This window comes from Ranitomeya imitator, chromosome 5 (assembly GCF_032444005.1).
Source record: "Ranitomeya imitator isolate aRanImi1 chromosome 5, aRanImi1.pri, whole genome shotgun sequence".
Lineage (NCBI taxonomy): Eukaryota > Metazoa > Chordata > Amphibia > Anura > Dendrobatidae > Ranitomeya > Ranitomeya imitator.
Genome location: NC_091286.1, coordinates 427,517,089 through 427,534,359, shown reverse-complemented (window position 1 = coordinate 427,534,359; position 17,271 = coordinate 427,517,089). Strand labels below are relative to the sequence as shown.

At 40.1% G+C, this 17,271-nt stretch overlaps 1 protein-coding gene across 1 annotated transcript in view; it reads right to left on the bottom strand.

Annotated features, from left to right (window-relative positions):
- The window catches only part of CLDN16 (claudin 16), a 179,061-nt gene that overhangs the window by 148,758 nt on the left and 13,032 nt on the right, over nt 1-17,271 (bottom strand). The window contains exon 2 of the mRNA XM_069768042.1: nt 1,443-1,545. Coding sequence (XP_069624143.1) covers nt 1,443-1,545 — 103 coding nt within the window. The remainder of the gene's footprint in view (nt 1-1,442; nt 1,546-17,271) is intronic.

The window sequence follows — 17,271 nt, the reverse complement described above, 5'->3', positions numbered from 1 at the left end:
CAGTGTTGGAGCTTTTAAACAGTTTGGAGGATACTAAGGGGGCAGTATATATACAGTGAGGGGGTATTATACTGTGTATAAGAGAGCATCATACTGTATATAAGGGAGCTGTACAGGGTGGAGACTCAGAACATTGTAAAATGTAAAATGGCCACTTATTGTTATAGGGGAACTCAGGTTCCTGTGACTGTCAAAGGGGCACACAAGGCATTATTACTTTCCAGGGGACAAAATGTTGGCACTGTTTTCTAGGGCACTTGCACACAGCATTACTATATTTTAGAGGGTTGTTTTAGAATTTAAGGGGGCATGCAGTATCACACAGTAGTTGCAGTAATAAGGACACATGCGGCTCAGCATTGGGGTATCAGCAGAATGAGGAGTTTGTGCAGGTTGGGGATAGTCCCATTGGGGACAGTGCTAAAAATATGAGACGTGAAATGTGTCTGTGCTATAATCTCTGCAACTGAGTCCTGGCTGGAAGAAGTTGTTATGATGGTCTGGGCCAGATGGAAAGATGTGAAAAGTTAACGATTCCATCAGAAAGAACGACAGAGGTAAGTCACTAACTGTAACTGTCCTGTAATCTCTATATGCTCCGTAGGACTGGTATCTACCATTGACCATATGGCAGTAATATCAATATTGGTCTTTATATAGAGATTATTTTCAGTAACAGTATGGTCATCTGCTGAGGCTCTCCTACATCCACTATTAGGGCTTGTTTCCACTTGCAAGATATATGTCCGTGTCTCGCATGTGGAAACGAAGCTCTGGCGCCGGCACTCCGGAGCAGAGCGTGCGGCCGCATAGCAACACATGCAGCCGCACGCACCGCTCCGGAGTGCCGGCGCCAGAGCTTCATTTCCACATGCAAGACACGGACGTATATCTCGCAAGTAGAAACAAGCCCTTAGGGTGCGTCACCCAGTTGTAATCAATGTTACCAGGAGAGGGTCCCAATCAGAGGTTTTGCCCCCCCTAAACCAAAACCCTAGCTATGCCTGTGTTGGCTTACCCACACTGATTTAGGACTTTTGCTCCATGTACCATGCCCCCTTTTAATCACATTTGTCAGACTATTAATATGTGAGCCACTAACTAGTTTAGTGTCCCTCACAAGATACATCTTTTAAATATTTGTTTTATGCTTATCATATAAAATAAAATCAATAAATTTTTATTTCTTTGCTTTTTTGTTCATTTCGTTATAAGTCCAGGGGCGCTTTTCCATTCCTGGACCATTTTTTGTGGTTATATACTAATTGAAGCACTATATTACTGCTATATTGCATAAAGAGGACATATGTTGTTATATAAATGCATTAAAAAGGTGTAAATGTATAGATACATTTACCAAAGCGTAGAAGATTGCTTTAAGATATTCGAGCAAAGCTACTGAAAACAAAAATGCATATTGTCCATATCTTAGCAATACGTACATGGGTGTTCTGCATATATGGAGTCATATTCATCACAGGTTGTGATTCCATCAAATACGTTGGTGACACATTCCCACCAAAGACCGCGGCACTTGGTACTCACCTATAACAAAAGTACAATAGATCTTTAATACTTCAGCTTTTTATTTTCATTTTGTCAATCAAGGAAATCAAGTAGCATTCTTATATTTCTGATAAGGTTAGTTTGAGTTCATGTCACTCATCTTATTTATTGCATTATTCTAGTGTCCTGTTGTGTTAAATATGTGACTCTTCAGAATTTGTGTTTTACTATGCCTGATGAAGAGACCTGAGTAGTCGCGAAAGCTGCTATTCGTTACGATCTTTTCAGTTAGCCATTAACCCCTTTACCCCCAAGGGTGGTTTGCACGTTAATGACCGGGCCAATTTTTACAATTCTGACCACTGTCCCTTTATGAGGTTATAACTCTGGAACGCTTCAATGGATCCTGGTGATTCTGACATTGTTTTCTCATGACATATTGTACTTCATGACAATGGTAAAAATTATTTGATAGTACCTGCGTTTATTTGTGAAAAAAACGGAAATTTGGCGAAAATTATGAAAATTTCGCAATTTTCCAACTTTGAATTTTTATGCAATTAAATCACAGAGATATGTCACACAAAATACTTAATAAGTAACATTTCCCACATGTCTACTTTACATCAGCACAATTTTGGAACCAAAATTTTTTTTTGTTAGGGAGTTATAAGGGTTAAAAGTTGACCAGCAATTTCTCATTTCTACAACACCATTTTATTTTAGGGACCACATCTCATTTGAAGTCATTTTGAGGGGTCTATATGATAGAAAATACCCAAGTGTGACACCATTCTAAAAACTACACCCCTCAAGGTGCTCAAAACCATATTCAAGAAGTTTATTAACCCTTCTGGTGCTTCACAGGAATTTTTTGAATGTTTAAATAAAAATGAACATTTAACTTTTTTTCACAAAAAATTTAATTCAGCTCCAATTTGTTTTATTTTACCAAGGGTAACAGGAGAAAATGGACCCCAAACATTGTTGTACAATTTGTCCTGAGTATGCCAATACCCCACATGTGGGGGTAAACCACTGTTTGGGCGCATGGCAGAGCTCGGAAGCGAAGGAGTGCCATTTGACTTTTCAATGCAAAATTGACTGGAATTGAGATGGGACGCCATGTTTCGTTTGGAGAGCCCCTGATGTGGCTAAACATTGAAACCCCCCACAAGTGACACCATTTTGGAAAGTAGACCCCCTAAGGAACTTATCTAGAGGTGTGGTGAGCACTTTGACCCACCAAGTGCTTCACAGAAGTTTATAATGTAGAACCGTAAAAATAAAAAATCATATTTTTTCACAAAAATTATCTTTTCGCCCCCAATTTTTTATTTTCCCAAGGGTAAGAGAAGAAATTGGACCCCAAAAGTTGTTGTACAATTTGTCCTGAGTACGCTGATAGCCCATATGTGGGGGTAAACCACTGTTTGGGCGGATGGGAGAGCTCGGAAGGGAAGGAGCGCCGTTTGACTTTTCAATGCAAAATTGACAGGAATTGAGATGGGACGTCATGTTGCGTTTGAAGAGCCACTGATGTGCCTAAACATTGAAACCCCCCACAAGTGACACCATTTTGGAAAGTAGACCCCCTAAGGAACTTATCTAGAGGTGTGGTGAGCACTTTGACCCACCAAGTGCTTCACAGAAGTTTATAATGTAGAACCGTAAAAATAAAAAATCATATTTTTTCACAAAAATTATCTTTTTGCCCCCAATTTTTTATTTTCCCAAGGGTAAGAGAAGAAATTGGACCCCAAAAGTTGTTGTACAATTTGTCCTGAGTACGCGGATACCCCATATGTGGGGGTAAACCACTGTTTGGGTGGATGGGAGAGCTCGGAAGGGAAGGAGCGCCGTTTGACTTTTCATAGCAAAATTGACAGGAATTGAGATGGGACGCCATGTTGCGTTTGAAGAGCCACTGATGTGCCTAAACATTGAAACCCCCCACAAGTGACACCATTTTGGAAAGTAGACCCCCTTAGGAACTTATCTAGATGTGTGCTGAGCGCTTTGACCCACCAAGGGCTTCACAGAAGTTTATAATGGAGAGCCGTAAAAATAAAACAAAAATTTTTTCCCACAAAAATTATTTTTTAGCCCCCAGTTTTGTATTTTCCCGAGGGTAAAAGGAGAAATTCGACCCCACAATTTGTTGTCCAATTTGTCCTGAGTGCGCTGATACCCCATATGTGGGGGGGAACCACTGTTTGGGCGCATGGGAGGGCTCGGAAGGGAAGGAGCTCCATTTGGAATGAGGACTTAGATGGAATGGTCTGCAGGTGTCACATTGCATTTGCAGAGCCCCTAATGTACCTAAACAGTAGAAACCTCCCACAAGTGACACCATTTTGGAAACTAGACCCCCTAAGGAACTCATCTAGATGTGTTGTGATAGCTTTGAACCTCCAAGTGTTTCACTACAGTTTGTAACGCAGAGCCGTGAAAATTTTTCCCACAAAAAATATGTTTTAGCCCCGAGTTTTGTATTTTCCCAAGGGTAGCAGGAGAAATTGGACCCCAAAAGTTGTTGTCCTATTTGTCCTGAGTACGCTGATACCCCATATGTTGGGGTAAACCCCTGTTTGGGCACACGGGAGAGCTCGGAAGGGAAGAAGCACTGTTTTACTTTTTCAACGCAGAATTGGCTGGAATTGAGATCGGACGCCATGTCGCGTTTGGAGAGCCCCTGATGTGCCGAAACAGTGGAAACCCCCCAATTATAACTGAAACCCTAATCCAAACACATCCCTAACCCTAATCCCAACAGTAACCCTAACCACACCTCTAACCCTGACACACCCCTAACGCTTTTTATTGCAAAAAATATTTTTTGCATTACCACATTTTGAGAGCTATAATTTTTCTATATTCTGGTCCACAGAGTCATGTGAGGTCTTGTTTTTTGCGGGACGAGTTGATGTTTTTATTGGTAACATTTTCGGGCACGTGACATTTTTTGATCGCTTTTTATTCCGATTTTTGTGAGGCAGAATGACCAAAAACCAGCTATTCATGAATTTCTATTGGGGGAGGCGTTTATACCGTTCCGCGTTTGGTAAAATTGATGAAGCAGTTTTATTCTTCGGGTCAGTACGATTACAGCGACACCTCATTTATATCATTTTTTTATGTTTTGGCGCTTTTATTTGATAAAAACTATTTTATAGAAAAAATAATTATTTTTGCATCGCTTTATTCTCAGGACTATAACTTTTTTATTTTTTTGCTGATGATGCTGTATGGCGGCTCGTTTTTTGCGGGACAAGATGACGTTTTCAGCGTTACCATGGTTAGTTATATCTGTCTTTTTGATCGCGTGTTATTCCACTTTTTGTTCGGCGGTATGATAATAAAGCGTTGTTTTTTGCCTCGTTTTTTTTTTTTTTTTCTTACGGTGTTTACTGAAGGGGTTAACTAGTGGGCCAGTTTTATAGGTCGGGCCGTTACGGATGCGGCGATACTAAATATGTGTACTTTTATTGTTTTTTTTTTTTTATTTAGATAAAGAAATGTATTTATGGGAATAATATTTTTATTTTTTTTTCATTATTATGGAATATTTTTTTTTTTTTTTTTTTACACATTTGAAATTTTTTTTTTTTTACTTTTTTACTTTGTCCCAGGGGGGGACATCACAGATCAGTGATCTGACAGTTTGCACAGCACTCTGTCAGATCACTGATCTGATAGGAGTGCAGGCTGCTTCACAGTGCCTGCTCTGAGCAGGCTCTGTGAAGCCACCTCCCTCCCTGCAGGACCCGGATCCGCGGCCATCTTGGATCCGGGGCTGGAGGGAGCAGGGAGGGAGGTGAGACCCTCGCAGCAACGCGATCACATCGCGTTGCTGCGGGGGGCTCAGGGAAGCCCGCAGGGAGCCCCCTCCCTGCGCGGTGCTTCCCTGCACCGCCGGCACATCGCGATCATCTTTGATCGCGGTGTGCCGGGGGTTAATGTGCCGGGGGCGGTCCGTGACCGCTCCTGGCACATAGTGCCGGATGTCAGCTGCGATAAACAGCTGACACCCGGCCGCGATCGGCGGCGCTCCCCCCGTGAGCGCTGCCGATCGCATATGACGTACTATTGCATCCTTGGGAAGTAAAGCCCACCCCACATGGACGCAATAGTACGTCTAATGGCAGAAAGGGGTTAAAAGATATCAACCACTGAGGACTCAAAATTTTAATATTTTTCTGAAATGATGGTAATTCTAGTCATAGAACAGCATAAAGTGGACTGAGTTTTTATTTAAAGAAAACCTATTACCCGATTCATGCTGCGCTAACCCAAAGAAGCATGAAATAACAACAGGCTCCGTGACAACAATGAACTATGCTTTCCACTAAAACATTACAACATTTCTAAGAAAGAAAGAGAAAAGTTTTAGTTTCAGTAAAAAGTGTCAACTGGCTAGTAGTGATGAGCGCGCGAGCTCGGATGCTAATCCAGCATGTCGGCATGCTCGAAAAATATGCTTGAGTTGCGCAACTGTTCGACAGCCTCTACACATGCAGGAATTCCCTATTTGTTGAGAATCACTGCATGTGTAGCAGCTGTCGAACAGTCGCACGACATGCAGCCGTGGTGACTAGAGCATAATTTTCGAGCACACCGAAAATACTCGATTAAGCACAAGCATGCTCTTATCACTACAGTCACTAGCTCTGTGCCAGCTCCTTCCAACTTGGTCTCCACCTAATGAAAGCCAGAGGAGAGACACCCAGCAGGAACGTCTTCACCAGACTAGCACTTTTTGAAACCTACTCATGGTTAGGGCAGCAGATTCCCGTAACTGAAATAATGTACAGAAAAAGTAGTTAGCCATATTACAGTATAGCATAGTACCAAACTGTAGTGCCCGAAAAAACATAGCACAACATGAATAGCATAGTATTCCTTATATTACTCCATGCAGCAGAAGCTCAATCTTCTACTAAAGAACCCTCAGGATGCGGACACCACAGAGACCAAGAAATGTCTGTCTACAGATCTGTCACTTCATTACACAATGCAAACTGAAGGTTCAAAGGCTCTAATCCCATGGGATTTATTAATAAAAATAGTAATAACAATTTCTTTTTTAAGAAATAAAATTCCAAAATATAAAAGTTACAAATCACTATCCTCTTCCAGAACCCTAAATAACAAAGTGTAATACATATAAAATAACATACTTATCTTTTCCTACATAATTGCCCAAAATGATAAAATATCATATGTATCTCATATGATGGGTCACAAAAAATGGCAGAATTACTGTTTTTGGGTTACTTTGCCTCCCAAATAATGAATGAAATTGACTTTTAGAACAATCTTAACTCATAATTTTTACTGAAAGTGAACTTAAAAAAGCAATTGTGAAACTGCAGTTTATTTTCAATTCTACCCCACTTGGAATTTTCTGGCATTTTTTTTCCAGTATATTATATTGTGAAATGAATAGTGTCAATCAAAACCACAACTCATCATCAGCAAAAAACATGGTATGGTTATGTTGCTGAACAAAAATAAAAATGTATGGCTTTTCAAAAGCAAAGAACATTTTTAATCAAAAGCAAAAAGAAAAAGTCTTCAAGAGGTCGTTAATGTATTGAATTTGTATTGATCTGTTTTAAAGGTCATTTTCACCTTACTCCCTTTTTCTGCAATGCTTTGAGTCCAGCAAAAGTTCATGCCAGCCATGTGAAAAATGGGGATGGGACCAGTCTAAATAGTGATTGCCCCCTTTCCACGGTTTATTTTAAGTATGGGAGAAATGCATATCTTTATGTTTATTGTGCATGGAATCTCATAGCCTTTTTAAAAACACCTAAAAATGTTATTGTGTAATTAAAAATCCAAAATATATCAATACATAGCATGACTCTGTTTTATCTTAAGACCCCCCATACCCATTTTAACCTTTTTATAACTTCTGATGCAAAACATATCCATCTTTTGCAATTATAATGTTCACAGCTTCTTTAAATATTAATCTGCCGGTATGGCAGGTTTTTAATACTAATTTAAAAACAGCAGTGGCCATGATGGAAAAATATGCAACAAGCAGTGCAGGCCTCTGTTTTAATATGCGTCCTGTTGCTAGATATTCTTCTTAATGACTGTGCTGCCTGAATGCATCACATTTTATAAATCCCTTCGTAGCAGGTGTATTGAATAATGTCTCCCTGGTGTACCATGCTACTCTATATAATCAATATTCATATTGCTTACTACAGCAAATGAGCACATTCAGACCCCAGCACCTTGATGAGATTAGTACTGTAAATATAATAGGCAATTGTCAGAATACGTTGGTGGCTGAACATTCTGCAAACTTCGTTCCGTCCTCCAGAGATGTGATGTAGTGGAGTTTAATAACTCAGCAGGAGCTGCACAGCTATGGGTCATTTACTTGCATGTACATAAAAAAAGTCTCTGAGGTCATTCAGCAGAAAAGGAAACCCACTTTATCACATATTAATGCCTAAGGCCTGTTCTCCGAGGGTTTGGCACTGTTTAGACTCCCAGAGACGTGAGAAAATTAGCTGTCATTAACTAAGAACCCAGTAATGAGATTGTTACACCCAATACCTTCTAAAGGTGCCTTTGTCTACAGCAGAAAGGTTGCTATTTTTTTTAGACTTTATTTCATTATCATCATTATTATTATTATTATTATACCTTTTGTTTTTTGTGCATTTTTCTGATATTTGCTGTTTGCATTAGAAAACCTTGACTCATTTACATCACAAAGGGAAATCATTAGTGATGAGTGAATGTGTTTGGATAAGGTGTTTTCTGAGAATGCTCCTGTGCTAAACGAGGGTCTTCAGCATGCTTGATACATATGTTTGCGTCCCCACTGCTGCATGTTTCACCTCTCTGCATGCGGATATGTGCCCACGGTCAGGATTCATGTGCGGAATTTTCCTCACCGTTTTTGCAAAATCCGCACTGCGTTTTACCTGCGGGTTTACCGCGGAATTCCTGCGTTTTTTGTGCGGATTTCACTTGCGGTTTTACACCTGAGGATTCCTATTGACGAGCAGGTGTAAAACGTTGCGGAATCCACACAAAGAATTGACATGCTGCAGAAAATACAATCCAGCGTTTCCGCGCAGCATTTTCCGCATCATGGGCACTGCAGATTTGGTTTACCATAGGTTTACACGGAACTGTAAACCTGATGGAAAACTGCTGCAAATCCGCAGCGTCCAATCCACTGTGGATCCGCAGCCAAATCCGCAAAGTGTGCACATACCCTTAGGCTGCCGTCACACTAGCAGTATTTGGTCAGTATTTTACATCAGTATTTGTAAGCCAAAACCAGGAGTGGAACAATTAGGCCGCCGTCACACTAGCGAGCTTTACGGACATATGAGCGCATAAAATATGCCCGTAAAACACGCATTACACACGGCCCAATTATTCTCTATGCCCCAGCTCCTATCTGCCGTATTTTACTGATCTGTATTATACGGCTTTCTACGGCCGTAGAAAATCGCAGCATGCTGCGTTTGTCACCATATTGCGCAAAAAAAATCGCCAATGAAAGTCTATGGAAGCCAGAAAAATACGGATTACACACGGACCAGCAGTGTGACCTGCGAGAAATACGCAGTGGTGTTAGAGAGAAAAGCCGGTAATTCATTGCGGTGTACAGAAAAATCACACTGATAGCTTACAATAGAATAGGTAGAATAAATGTGTAAACATAGAAGAGGTATATATATATATATATATATATATATATATATATATATATATATATATATATGTAGATAGATATAAAGAAACACAGCAGCACATGTATATGAATCAGGCCATGTGAAAACACAGACAAATATTCGATATGAATCATACTACTCAAAAATATTTTTTCATAAAAAATTTTTCAAATTTTTTTTTTTTTTTCATAAAACTTACAGTTATAGATAAAATGAAGATTCTTAGCGCATAAATTGGCCAATTCATGTGTGCCCATCAACCACGGCAAGGTGATCTCCCTCTGATGGGTCCTACTCTACTGTACATGCCACTCTTGGGCCACCAGCCTACAATTTAGGACAAACATGTCACTCTGGGCTAAACCTACAATTTATGGGCAAGTAGAGATGATTACCGCCACCTGCAAGGTCAATGGGAGGAGTGCAAGATCAGTCTGGATGCAGCCACATCCATACACTAAACAAAGAAAAAAAACCAACCAGCACTCCCAATGTGAACACATGCAAGCTGCAAGCTGTATCATATAGATATAAAGAAACACAGCAGCACATGTATATGAATCTAGGCCATGTGAAAACACAGACAAATATTCGATATGAATCATACTACTCAAAAATATTTTTTCATAAAAAATTTTTCAAATTTTTTTTTTTTTCATAAAACTTACAGTTATAGATAAAATGAAGATTCTTAGCGCATAAATTGGCCAATTCATGTGTGCCCATCAACCACGGCAAGGTGATCTCCCTCTGATGGGTCCTACTCTACTGTACATGCCACTCTTGGGCCACCAGCCTACAATTTAGGACAAACATGTCACTCTGGGCTAAACCTACAATTTATGGGCAAGTAGAGATGATTACCGCCACCTGCAAGGTCAATGGGAGGAGTGCAAGATCAGTCTGGATGCAGCCACATCCATACACTAAACAAAGAAAAAAAAACAACCAGCACTCCCAATGTGAACACATGCAAGCTGCAAGCTGTATCATATAGATATAAAGAAACACAGCAGCACATGTATATGAATCTAGGCCATGTGAAAACACAGACAAATATTCGATAGGAATCATACTACTCAAAAATATTTTTTCATAAAAAATTTTTCAAAAAATTTTTTTTTTTCATAAAACTTACAGTTATAGATAAAATGAAGATTCTTAGCGCATAAATTGGCCAATTCAAGTGTGCCTATCAACCACGGCAAGGTGATCTCCCTCTGATGGGTCCTACTCTACTGTACATGCCACTCTTGGGCCACCAGCCTACAATTTAGGACAAACATGTCACTCTGGGCTAAACCTACAATTTATGGGCAAGTAGAGATGATTACCGCCACCTGCAAGGTCAATGGGAGGAGTGCAAGATCAGTCTGGATGCAGCCACATCCATACACTAAACAAAGAAAAAAAACCAACCAGCACTCCCAATGTGAACACATGCAAGCTGCAAGCTGTATCATATAGATATAAAGAAACACAGCAGCACATGCATATGAATCTAGGCCATGTGAAAACACAGACAAATATTCGATAGGAATCATACTACTCAAAATAATTTTTTCATAAAAAATTTTTCAAAAATTTTTTTTTTTTCATAAAACTTACAGTTATAGATAAAATGAAGATTCTTAGCGCATAAATTGGCCAATTCATGTGTGCCCATCAACCACGGCAAGGTGATCTCCCTCTGATGGGTATTACTCTACTGTACATGCCACTCTTGGGCCACCAGCCTACAATTTAGGACAAACATGTCACTCTGGGCTAAACCTACAAATTATGGGCAAGTAGAGATGATTACCGCCACCTGCAAGGTCAATGGGAGGAGTGCAAGATCAGTCTTGAAGCAGCCAAATTGTAGGTTTAGCCCAGAGTGACATGTTTGTCCTAAATTGTAGGCTGGTGGCCCAAGAGTGGCATGTACAGTAGAGTAGGACCCATCAGAGGGAGATGACCTTGCCATGGTTGATGGGCACACATGAATTGGCCAATTTATGCGCTAAGAATCTTCATTTTATCTCTAACTGTAAGTTTTATGAAAAAAAAAAAAAATTTTGAAAAATTTTTTATGAAAAAATATTTTTGAGTAGTATGATTCATATCGAATATTTGTCTGTGTTTTCACATGGCCTAGATTCATATACATGTGCTGCTGTGTTTCTTTATAGAGGGAGATCACCTTGCCGTGGTTGATGGGCACACATGAATTGGCCAATTTATGCGCTAAGAATCTTCATTTTATCTATAACTGTAAGTTTTATGAAAAAAAAAAAAATTTTGAAAAAATTTTTATGAAAAAATATTTTTGAGTAGTATGATTCATATTGAATATTTGTCTGTGTTTTCACATGGCCTAGATTCATATACATGTGCTGCTGTGTTTCTTTATATCTATATGATACAGCTTGCAGCTTGCATGTGTTCACATTGGGAGTGCTGGTTGTTTTTTTTTCTTTGTTTAGTGTATGGATGTGGCTGCATCCAGACTGATCTTGCACTCCTCCCATTGACCTTGCAGGTGGCGGTAATCATCTCTACTTGCCCATAAATTGTAGGTTTAGCCCAGAGTGACATGTTTGTCCTAAATTGTAGGCTGGTGGCCCAAGAGTGGCATGTACAGTAGAGTAGGACCCATCAGAGGGAGATCACCTTGCCGTGGTTGATGGGCACTCATAAATTGGCCAATTTATTCGCTAAGAATCTTCATTTTATCTATAACTGTAAATTTTATGAAAAAAAAAAAAAAATTTTTTGAAAAATTTTTTATGAAAAAATATTTTTGAGTAGTATGATTCATATCGAATATTTGTCTGTGTTTTCACATGGCCTAGATTCATATACATATGCTGCTGTGTTTTTTTATATCTAGATGATACAGCTTGCAGCTTGCATGTGTTCACATTGGGAGTGCTGGTTGGTTTTCTTTCTTTGTTTAGTGTATGGATGTGGCTGCATCCAGACTGATCTTGCACTCCTCCCATTGACCTTTCAGGTGGCGGTAATCATCTCTACTTGCCCATAAATTGTAGGTTTAGCCCAGAGTGACATGTTTGTCCTAAATTGTAGGCTGGTGGCCCAAGAGTGGCATGTACAGTAGAGTAGGACCCATCAGAGGGAGATCACCTTGCCGTGGTTGATGGGCACACATGAATTGGCCAATTTATGCGCTAAGAATCTTCATTTTATCTATAACTGTAAGTTTTATGAAAAAAAAAAAGAATTTGAAATTTTTTTTATGAAAAAATATTTTTGAGTAGTATGATTCATATCGAATATTTGTGTGTTTTCACATGGCCTAGATTCATATACATGTGCTGCTGTGTTTCTTTATATCTATATGATACAGCTTGCAGCTTGCATGTGTTCACATTGGGAGTGCTGGTTGTTTTTTTTTCTTTGTTTAGTGTATGGATGTGGCTGCATCCAGACTGATCTTGCACTCCTCCCATTGACCTTGCAGGTGGCGGTAATCATCTCTACTTGCCCATAAATTGTAGGTTTAGCCCAGAGTGACATGTTTGTCCTAAATTGTAGGCTGGTGGCCCAAGAGTGGCATGTACAGTAGAGTAGGACCCATCAGAGGGAGATCACCTTGCCGTGGTTGATGGGCACACATGAATTGGCCAATTTATGCGCTAAGAATCTTCATTTTATCTATAACTGTAAGTTTTATGAAAAAAAAAAAAAGTTTTTAACCCCTTTACCCCCAAGGGTGGTTTGCACGTTAATGACCGGGCCAATTTTTACAATTCTGACCACTGTCCCTTTATGAGGTTATAATTCTGGAACGCTTCAGTGGATCCTGGTGATTCTGACATTGTTTTCTCGTGACATATTGTACTTCATGACAATGGTAAAAATTATTTGATAGTACCTGCGTTTATTTGTGAAAAAAACGGAAATTTGGCGAAAATTATGAAAATTTCGCAATTTTCCAACTTTGAATTTTTATGCAATTAAATCACAGAGATATGTCACACAAAATACTTAATAAGTAACATTTCCCACATGTCTACTTTACATCAGCACAATTTTGGAACCAAAATTTTTTTTTGTTAGGGAGTTATAAGGGTTAAAAGTTGACCAGCAATTTCTCATTTCTACAACACCATTTTATTTTAGGGACCACATCTCATTTGAAGTCATTTTGAGGGGTCTATATGATAGAAAATACCCAAGTGTGACACCATTCTAAAAACTACACCCCTCAAGGTGCTCAAAACCATATTCAAGAAGTTTATTAACCCTTCTGGTGCTTCACAGGAATTTTTTGAATGTTTAAATAAAAATGAACATTTAACTTTTTTTCACAAAAAATTTAATTCAGCTCCAATTTGTTTTATTTTACCAAGGGTAACAGGAGAAAATGGACCCCAAAAGTTGTTGTACAATTTGTCCTGAGTACGCTGATAGCCCATATGTGGGGGTAAACCACTGTTTGAGCGGATGGGAGAGCTCGGAAGGGAAGGAGCGCCGTTTGACTTTTCAATGCAAAATTGACAGGAATTGAGATGGGACGTCATGTTGCGTTTGAAGAGCCACTGATGTGCCTAAACATTGAAACCCCCCACAAGTGACACCATTTTGGAAAGTAGACCCCCTAAGGAACTTATCTAGAGGTGTGGTGAGCACTTTGACCCACCAAGTGCTTCACAGAAGTTTATAATGCAGAGCCGTAAAAATAAAACAAAATTTTTTTCCCACAAAAATTATTTTTTTAGCCCCCAGTTTTGTATTTTCCTGAGGGTAACAGGAGAAATTGGACCCCAAAATTTGTTGCCCAATTTGTCCTGAGTGCGATGATACACCATATGTGGGGGGAACCACTGTTTGGGCACATGGGAGGGCTCAGAAGGGAAGGAGTGCCATTTGAATGCAGACTTAGATGAAATGGTCTGCAGGTGTCACATTGCGTTTGCAGAGCCCCTAATGTACCTAAACAGTAGAAACCCCCCACAAGTGACACCATTTTGGAAAGTAGACCCCCTTAGGAACTTATCTAGATGTGTGCTGAGCGCTTTGACCCACCAAGGGCTTCACAGAAGTTTATAATGGAGAGCCGTAAAAATAAAACAAAATTTTTTTCCCACAAAAATTATTTTTTAGCCCCCAGTTTTGTATTTTCCCGAGGGTAACAGGAGAAATTCGACCCCACAATTTGTTGTCCAATTTGTCCTGAGTGCGCTGATACCCCATATGTGGGGGGGAACCACTGTTTGGGCGCATGGGAGGGCTCGGAAGGGAAGGAGCTCCATTTGGAATGAGGACTTAGATGGAATGGTCTGCAGGTGTCACATTGCATTTGCAGAGCCCCTAATGTACCTAAACAGTAGAAACCTCCCACAAGTGACACCATTTTGGAAACTAGACCCCCTAAGGAACTCATCTAGATGTGTTGTGATAGCTTTGAACCCCCAAGTGTTTCACTACAGTTTATAACGCAGAGCCGTGAAAATAAAAAATCTTTTTTTTTCCCACAAAAAATATGTTTTAGCCCCGAGTTTTGTATTTTCCCAAGGGTAGCAGGAGAAATTGGACCCCAAAAGTTGTTGTCCTATTTGTCCTGAGTACGCTGATACCCCATATGTTGGGGTAAACCCCTGTTTGGGCACACGGGAGAGCTCGGAAGGGAAGAAGCACTGTTTTACTTTTTCAACGCAGAATTGGTTGGAATTGAGATCGGACGCCATGTCGCGTTTGGAGAGCCCCTGATGTGCCTAAACAGTGGAAACCCCCCAATTATAACTGAAACCCTAATCCAAACACATCCCTAACCCTAATCCCAACAGTAACCCTAACCACACCTCTAACCCTGACACACCCCTAACCCTAATCCCAACCCTATTCCCAACCGTAAATGTAATCTAAACCCTAACTGTAACTTTAGCCCCAACCCAAACTGTAGCCCTAGCCCTATCCCTAGCCCTAACCCTAATCCTAACCCTAGCCCTAACCCTAGCCCTAACCCTAGCCCTAACTCTAACCCTAGCCCTAGCCCTAACCCTAGCCCTAACCCTAACCCTAGCCCTAACCCTAGCCCTAACCCTAACCCTAACCCTAGCCCTAACCCTAGCCCTAACCCTAGCCCTAACCCTAGCCCTAACCCTAACCCTAACCCTAGCCCTAACCCTAGCCCTAACCCTAGCCCTAACTCTAACCCTAGCCCTAATGGGAAAATGGAAATAAATACATTTTTTTAATTTTTCCCTAACTAAGGGGGTGATGAAGGGGGGTTTGATTTACTTTTATAGCGGGTTTTTTAGCGGATTTTTATGATTGGCAGCCGTCACACACTGAAAGACGCTTTTTATTGCAAAAAATATTTTTTGCATTACCACATTTTGAGAGCTATAATTTTTCTATATTTTGGTCCACAGAGTCATGTGAGGTCTTGTTTTTTGCGGGACGAGTTGATGTTTTTATTGGTAACATTTTCGGGCACGTGACATTTTTTGATCGCTTTTTATTCCGATTTTTGTGAGGCAGAATGACCAAAAACCAGCTATTCATGAATTTCTTTTGGGGGAGGCGTTTATACCGTTCCGCGTTTGGTAAAATTGATGAAGCAGTTTTATTCTTCGGGTCAGTACGATTACAGCGGCACCTCATTTATATCATTTTTTTATGTTTTGGCGCTTTTATACGATAAAAACTATTTTATAGAAAAAATAATTATTTTTGCATCGCTTTATTCTCAGGGCTATAACTTTTTTATTTTTTTGCTGATGATGCTGCATGGCGGCTCGTTTTATGCGGGACAAGATGACGTTTTCAGCGGTACCATGGTTAGTTATATCTGTCTTTTTGATCGCGTGTTATTCCACTTTTTGTTCGGCGGTATGATAATAAAGCGTTGTTTTTTGCCTCGTTTTTTTTTTTTTTTCTTACGGTGTTTACTGAAGGGGTTAACTAGTGGGCCAGTTTTATAGGTCGGGCCGTTACGGACGCGGCGATACTAAATATGTGTACTTTTATTGTTTTTTTTTTTATTTAGATAAAGAAATGTATTTATGGGAATAATATTTTTATTTTTTTTTTCATTATTTTGGAATATTTTTTTTTATTTTTTTTTACACATTTGAAATTTTTTTTTTTTACTTTTTTACTTTGTCCCAGGGGGGGACATCACAGATCAGTGATCTGACAGTTTGCACAGCACTCTGTCAGATCACTGATCTGACATGCAGCGCTGCAGCCTTCACAGTGCCTGCTCTGAGCAGGCTCTGTGAAGCCACCTCCCTCCCTGCAGGACCCGGATCCGTGGCCATCTTGGATCCGGGGCTGGAGGGAGCAGGGAGGGAGGTGAGACCCTCGCAGCAACGCGATCACATCGCGTTGCTGCGGGGGGCTCAGGGAAGCCCGCAGGGAGCCCCCTCCCTGCGCGGTGCTTCCCTGTACCGCCGGCACATCGCGATCATCTTTGATCGCGGTGTGCCGGGGGTTAATGTGCCGGGGGCGGTCCGTGACCGCTCCTGGCACATAGTGCCGGATGTCAGCTGCGATAAACAGTTGACACCCGGCCGCGATCGGCGGCGCTCCCCCCGTGAGCGCTGCCGATCGCATATGACGTACTATTGCGTCCTTGGGAAGTAAAGCCCACCCCACATGGACGCAATAGTACGTCTAATGGCAGAAAGGGGTTAAAAAAAAAATTTTGAAAAATTTTTTATGAAAAAATATTTGAGTAGTATGATTCATATCGAATATTTGTCTGTGTTTTCACATGGCCTAGATTCATATACATGTGCTGCTGTGTTTCTTTATATCTATATGATACAGCTTGCAGCTTGCATGTGTTCACATTGGGAGTGCTGGTTGTTTTTTTTTCTTTTTCTTTGTTTATATATATATATATATATATATATATATATATATATATATATATATGTCATTGAGACACATATATGTATATATATTATTATTTCATACAGCGCTAGATAGCTTTAAAGCCGGTAATTCAATTGCCGGCTTTTGCTATCTTCTTCCTAAACCCGACATGATATGAGACATGGTTTACATACAGTAAACCATCTCATATCACCATTTT